At 26.0% G+C, this 6,740-nt stretch overlaps 1 protein-coding gene across 1 annotated transcript; it reads right to left on the reverse strand.

The window, feature by feature from the left end:
* Nucleotides 1-742: 742 nt before the first annotated feature.
* On the reverse strand, nucleotides 743-6,587 carry LOC122500497. The gene is made up of 3 exons (XM_043609455.1): nucleotides 6,057-6,587; nucleotides 4,538-4,708; nucleotides 743-2,587 (listed from the first exon to the last, which is right to left on the reverse strand). The coding sequence occupies exons 1-3, from the start codon at nucleotides 6,126-6,128 to the stop codon at nucleotides 1,169-1,171; spliced, it is 1,662 nt and encodes a 553-aa protein (XP_043465390.1). The 5' UTR covers nucleotides 6,129-6,587; the 3' UTR covers nucleotides 743-1,168.
* Nucleotides 6,588-6,740: the final 153 nt, after the last annotated feature.

A 6,740-nucleotide genomic window follows, 5' to 3' on the forward strand; every position in this document is an offset into this window, starting at 1 on the left:
GAATTCAATTAAAATTGTATTAAAAATAATTGAAATTTTGCAATGAGTTTTATTATTTATCAAAATAATTGAATTCCTAATAAGAATTTTATTATTTACCAAAATAATTGAATCCCTGTAAAAATTGTATTATTTATAATAATGAAAGGTTTGTATAGAATTTTATTAAATTTTTTTTTAAATAATTGAATTCTTTTGGAAAATTTTACTAGAATAGTAGATACCTATTAAAAATCATTAAATTGAGGAAAATTTTTGAAAATAATTGAAATTTTGCCAAGAATTCCTTCGCAAAGAATTTTGTTAAAAATTTTTTAAATCCTAATTAAATTCTTTTGAAAAATTTATTTTAATTTTTTCAAATTAATAGGGTCTTCTTAATAATTTTGATTGAAAATTTTGAAAGCAATTGAATTTTATAAAGAAGAATTATTATTAAAATTAGATATATATTGAAAATAATTGAATTTCTGAGAAGAATTTTATTATTTGTAAAAATAATTTAATTCTTTCGAAGAATTTTACTATTTTTAAAAATAATTGAATTGTTCCGAAGAATTTATTAAAATTTTAGGAAATAAATGAATTTTATGTTAATATTTGAAAATTTAAATTCTTTCGAGAAATTCTATTTAAAATTGCTTTAAAAAGAATTGAATTTCTTCAAAGGATTTTACTATTTATAAAAATAATTGAATTTTTGCGAAGAATTTAATTACTTTTGAAAATAATTGTATTTCTGCAATCATTTGTAATTTCTCTAAAATTATCTAAATTATATCGTACAATTTACGGACTTTACGGACCTTTTTTTTAAAAAAACGGACTTTTACGGACTTCAAGCAAAGTTATGGACTTTTACAGAATTTGCGGTCGTAGTTCGAGCCCTGCAGAAGGCAATTATTTGATTATTTTGAATTTTTTAAGTTGTTCTTTTTCTTTTTTTAGCCTCTTGTATAAACAAATAGCCATATTTTTCAAATTATTAGCGAAAACGAGTAAACAATTTTCAAGATACAATCTTTTCTTAATAGAAAATTAATTTTTTTCCATTAAATATTCTTTCATTTTGTTGATCAAAAAAGGGGAACTTTAAAGTTGAAATATCGCACAATTAAAAGAAATTGTCGACTAAAAAATCAGTTTTTCAAAAAAGAAAAACATTATTTTAAACTCTCTTGGGTTTTGAGACAATTGCGTATTCAGTATCGTTATAAAGCTTATATTCAGGGTCTGTGTTGTTAGCGGTTTTTTTTCTAATTACACCGTAACCTAAATGACTATCATCAGCGAGTCTCACAGCGCTCATTTCATTGACCATTTGCGTATAATTCTCAACTAAATCATAATTATTTTGACTGTGATCATTTGCGTCTGATATTGTTTGAACAAGTGGCAGTGATCTTGGTATTGTAATATTTGGAGTTCTATAAGCGGGATTTGGATCGGACTTATGAATAGTGCCGAAATATTGAAGTTTATCATAATCAGAGTCATCGGACTTGATTGGAAATGTATTGTGAATGATTGGTGAAATTGGTGAATTGGCAGTGGTTGCATCATTACTGTTTAACTTACTTCTCACTGAACCCTGTGAACTGAGTGGCAGTGGCGTGACAGTTTCGTACGGTGAATCGTCATCTTTATTCGAATCACTCGACGATGCGTTCAATCTCTCCATGTGTGGTACCCTGTCGATGCCGTGTGTTCGCCAGGCGTCATTTCTCACTTCGACGAGATCGTAGGAGTGCTTGTCGTTTTGTGAACTTGAATTACTGGAACTGTCGTGATCGTGGTTTCCAATTGGATGTAGGCGGCGATATTTTCCTCGTGTCGATGTCTCGGGGAATTCGAGTTCGAGGTGCTTTTTGTCGAGGACGGTGGTGAATATTGCTTTGCGGGGGGGTTTCATTGGTTTTTGTTTTGGAATTGGCGGCGGGGGTTTGAATAGTTGGGTGGATTCGATGGAGGAGGAGGAGTTGAGGAGTTTTTGTGATGAGGTGGAGAAATCGATGTCGATTAGATGACTGGAACTGTTTGGCGATGGTGGCAATGGTGAGCGTGATCTTGCCTCCATTGATAGGGCGGCGTGAAATTGTGCATCGTTGCACTCTATACTTGGACTAGTTTCACCGCTGAGCAATTTTTTCATGTACTTCATTTTCGACTCGATACAGCGGAATATTTCTTGTTGATTTTTGTGCTCGAGACGAAATGAACCGGCGCCTGATTCACATTTTCTACCGGCCTCGAAGGTGAATGTTCCATCACGGTAGCCGTATTTTCTTATGAATCTGTAGGGCCAGGTGAAGAGGGGTGTTTCGCCGTTTAGTAATTTGATTTCTGCCGCGGCGACAATTAGAGTGTAATTCTTCGGCTCAAGACCGCAGAGTTTGGAGGCCTCGGTCTCGACAAGTTTCACGGAGAAAATTCCCTCGCCACTTGTGCAATATAAATCATTGTCCTCCTCTATTGTTTGACTCGAGGCTGTGTCTTTAAATGCCACGGATTGAAAGGCGCTCATCCAACTGGTCATTTCGGTTTCCGAGAAGCAACCAAAATGATGGATACCCGATTTTGTGACAACCTGTATATTTGAAAATTCAATTATATAAAATGTAAATTTATATAAAAAATCCTTGTCTAATAGAAAATATTCTTCCACATTCAAATATACTTTGTAATTAAGAAATATTTCAGGCTTCGCACTCAAGAATTAATTTTAAAAAAGTAGCTTTCAGACTGAAAAAAGGAGTAAAATGTAGCTATCGAAAATTTTACGACTAAAAAAATTCGTTATTTAGTCAATTCATAATTTGAATAAGTAGGTAATTCCCTTGTTTTTGATTTTTTATAAAAAATATTCACTTTTTTCATTATTATTTTCCAATAGGAATTAAGATTGTCAAAAATTTCAAATTAAAAACTAAAATTCAATAACTTATAATAATTAAAGATGACAGAGTGATAAAATCATTATTTTATATTATAAGAATACATATTTTTACTGTAACTTCTTCAAAATTATTTTCATCAATTCAATTCAATTATTATTTTCCAGAATTTTTAACTAAAATTCTTCTTTAAACAAATTATTTTCAATAATTTATGAAAAAGTTCTTTGAGAATTTTCAAATCCATTTATAATTCAATCCGTATAAATACATATTAGAAAATAAAAACTTGAAATAATTTCGAAAAAAATTCAATTAAACTTTTTTAAAAAATTAATCCTACAGAATTGTTAATTAAAAGTATGAAAAATTCAAATTTTCAAAGATTTTAATTTTTAAACGGTTTTAACCTTTTAAAAATACAATTATTTCTACAAATTTACGATATAATAGTTTTAATATTCAATTTTATCTAAAAGTTTAACTGAAATTCATTTTTAAATCAATTCATCTCAAAAATTCTATGAGAATTCAATTATTTAAATAAAAAACTAAATAATTTATTCAATAATTGAATGTTTCTCAAAATTGAATTCTTTAAAGGAATTTTATCAAACCACAAAGTTTTAAATAATTGAATTATTTCGACGATTTTTTATAAAATTTTTAAGAATAATTACATTTTTCAAGGAATTCGATTAAAATTGTATTAAAAATAATTGAAATTCTGCGATGAGTATTATTATTCCTGAAAATAATTGAATTCCTAAAATGAATTTTATTATTTATCAAAATAATTTCTGTAAAAAATTTTAGTATTTATGAAATTAATTAAATGTTTGCGTAGAATTTTATTGAAAAATTGAATTCTTTTGGAAAATTTTTAACAATAATTGAATTTTAGAGAAAAGTTTTATTATTTTTAAAGAAAATTGAAATTTTTACTAGAATTTCTTAAAATTTTTGAACATAATAGAATTTCTGCGAAGAATTTTACTACATACATATAACAATAATTGAATTCTTGCAACGAATTTTATTAACATTTTTTTAAATAATTGAATTCATAGAAAAAATTTTATTATTTGTAAAAATAATTGAATTTATGCAAAAAATGTTATTACATTTTTTTAAATAATGAATTTTTTGCAGAATTTTTTATTAAAATGTTTTAAAATAATGAATTTCTTTTTCGGGAAAATAATTACAATTGTATTATAAATGGATGAATTCTTAGAAACAAATTTTATCAAAATTATTAAAAATAGTTGATTTTTTTCGGAGAATTTTATAAAAATTCTTTTAAATAATTCATTTTCTTCAAAAAATTTTAAATATTATCTCAAATAATTGAATTTCTGTCAAAATTTTCTTAGTCATGAAAATAATTGAATTTTTGATAAGAATTTTCTTATTTATGAAAAAAATGGAATTTTTGCGAAGAATTTTACAAACATTTTGTTTAAGTAATTGAATTCTCTTGTGAAATTTCACTAAAATAGTAGATATTGTCTTAAATGTAAAAAAAGTATCCAAATTGTAGCAAATGGTAAAAAAAAGTAGAAAAATAGTAGATTTTCAGTAGATGAGTGCGAAGCCTGGATATTTACAAAATAAATAAATTGTCAGTGTATCAGACTTACAGTGAACACATTCGGCTGATTAATAGGTGCAATTTTAACACATGCTTCGAGTGTTATAATCCGTTGGGTAAGTTGTGTCAAAGCCTCATCCTGATTATCGTATATCTCCAATCTATCAATTCCATAATTACTAGCTCTGAATAATTGACAAAACTTTTTATGCCAACTTTTCTGCAAAAATATAGAAATATTATTATTATAATTATAATATTAGTTAATAGTTATAATATTAGCATTAGAAATTATAACAAGTACAGGGTGGTCACAAGTTTCAGTTTATCAATTTCCCTGACAATTTACTGACATTAAAATTATTTTCCCTGACAAAATTCTTTTCACAGGAAAATATGAAAGTTTACGGAAAATGAGTAAAATTTATAAAATTTAATAATTTCTAAAAATTACAATTATAACCCTTCCTAAATTTAATTTTTTTCTATAATTTTCAATTAAACTTCATCTCTAAATCAATTATATAATTTATTTTAAATAATTTTCCAAAAGTTGTTCGTGAATTAAATTATTTAAATACGAAAATTCAATTTCTTATAATAATTGTAACTGTCCATGTTTTTTTCTTAAATTTATTAGGGTATAATATTTTCAAAAAATAAAAATAATCAAATTTTTGAAGAATTTTAATTATAAATCTGACCATGATTTCTCCAAAATTTTAATATGTCCAAAAAAATTAATTTTTATTTGCTTTATTCGAAGATAATTAAATCTTAAAAAATTATGATAACAAAATTCTAAGAATTAAGTTGTTTTTAAAAATATAATAATTTAATAAGTTTTTAATAAGTCCAAAAAAATTAATTTTTATTTGCTTCATTCGAAGATAATTAAATCTTAAAAAATTATGATAAAAAAATTCTAAGAATTAAGTTGTTTTTCAAAATATTTTAATAATTTTTCGAAAAGAAGTGAATTTCTTAAAAGAGTTTTTACTTAAAAAAAAACTAATTTTTTGATGAATTTTAATAAAATATTTTTTATTATTCAATTATTGAAAATCTTTTTAATTGTACATTTCGAAAATTTAAATAGAAAAATGATTCAAAAATAATTTATGAAAAATTTTTTTATAGTTATTTTTCGTACTATAAAAGTCGAAATGAGTTACATTTAATACTAAAAAATGTATTTTGTTGCAATATTTGTAAGAAAAATCGAGAAAGTTGCAATTTTTGAAAATAAGTCGAAAGAAATCTCAATTTTCTAAATTTCTCTGACAAAAGTTGTTTTTCCTGACATTTCCCTGACTTTACTGACATGTGGCCACCCTGAAGTAGGAAAAATAGAATAGAATAGAAAAAATACATAAGATTGTAAACAAAAATAAACACTCTTGCAAATAATCTAAATTTGCAATTCAGAACAAAAAAAAACAAAAGTCGAGCTAATCGTAAAATTATTTCTAAATATTTAATAGATAAAAGGTAAGCACTGCTTTTGTGTATAGCATAAAATCCCATAATGTTATGCATACACCTATTCAAAGATATCACTAACTAACCTTGAGCTGGCCTAACATTCCTTGAGGTGGAAAAAGCAACATCCCTTGTTGCACAGGTTCTTCAACAATCATTTTTAAAATTTATAGAAAAAAAAAATGCAAACGTGCGATCAAAGTTGAAATTCAATTGTCACTTTTGATAAAAAATTGACTATTTTTTTACTTTCACTCTATACCTTATTCTGTCACTATTTTTCTTTCTTCTTCTAACACATTTTCTTTTCTTTTTCGTTCGTTCGCCTCTCATATATACAATATAATGTGTGAATATCTGTTGACAGTTTTCAACAAAAGCAATATAAACTATTGACAAAATTTCAACCCATTGCAATTTCCATTAGCATGACAACTTTTCTATGAATCACCGGAATAATCAAATTGAAAGAAAATCAGATTGTTGCCACTGACGCGTCTATTAATTACGTGGATTTTTAGTTTAAAAAAAAATAAACTATATAGGCGTATATATACCACATATTTCTGCGGATTCCAACCTCACAACCACGACTATTAACCTCTGTCTGCACACAATCTTTACCGAGCGAACATTCACGATGATTTGCCGAAAACTCCCGAGTGGCGTCGTAAGTGTTGCAATTTTTTTTTGGAGGGAAATTTAAATTCAAGTACTACGTAAATGGAAATAGCGATTAATTCAAATTTTGAAAAAATGGTACAAAATTC

This window comes from Leptopilina heterotoma, unplaced genomic scaffold, assembly GCF_015476425.1.
Source record: "Leptopilina heterotoma isolate Lh14 unplaced genomic scaffold, ASM1547642v1 Lhet_187, whole genome shotgun sequence".
NCBI classification, from domain to species: Eukaryota; Metazoa; Arthropoda; class Insecta; order Hymenoptera; family Figitidae; genus Leptopilina; species Leptopilina heterotoma.

What these genes read in the sequence shown, in the direction of transcription:
- LOC122500497 (XM_043609455.1), bottom strand. Translation starts at nt 6,128, where the DNA reads ATGATTGTTGAAGAACCTGTGCAACAAGGGATGTTGCTTTTTCCACCT. An exon ending in GAATGTTAGGCCAGCTCAAG is followed by an intron (nt 4,709 to 6,056) that starts GTTAGTTAGTGA and finishes ATATTTTTGCAG; the next exon opens with AAAAGTTGGCATAAAAAGTT. An exon ending in ATCAGCCGAATGTGTTCACT is followed by an intron (nt 2,588 to 4,537) that starts GTAAGTCTGATA and finishes TCAAATATACAG; the next exon opens with GTTGTCACAAAATCGGGTAT.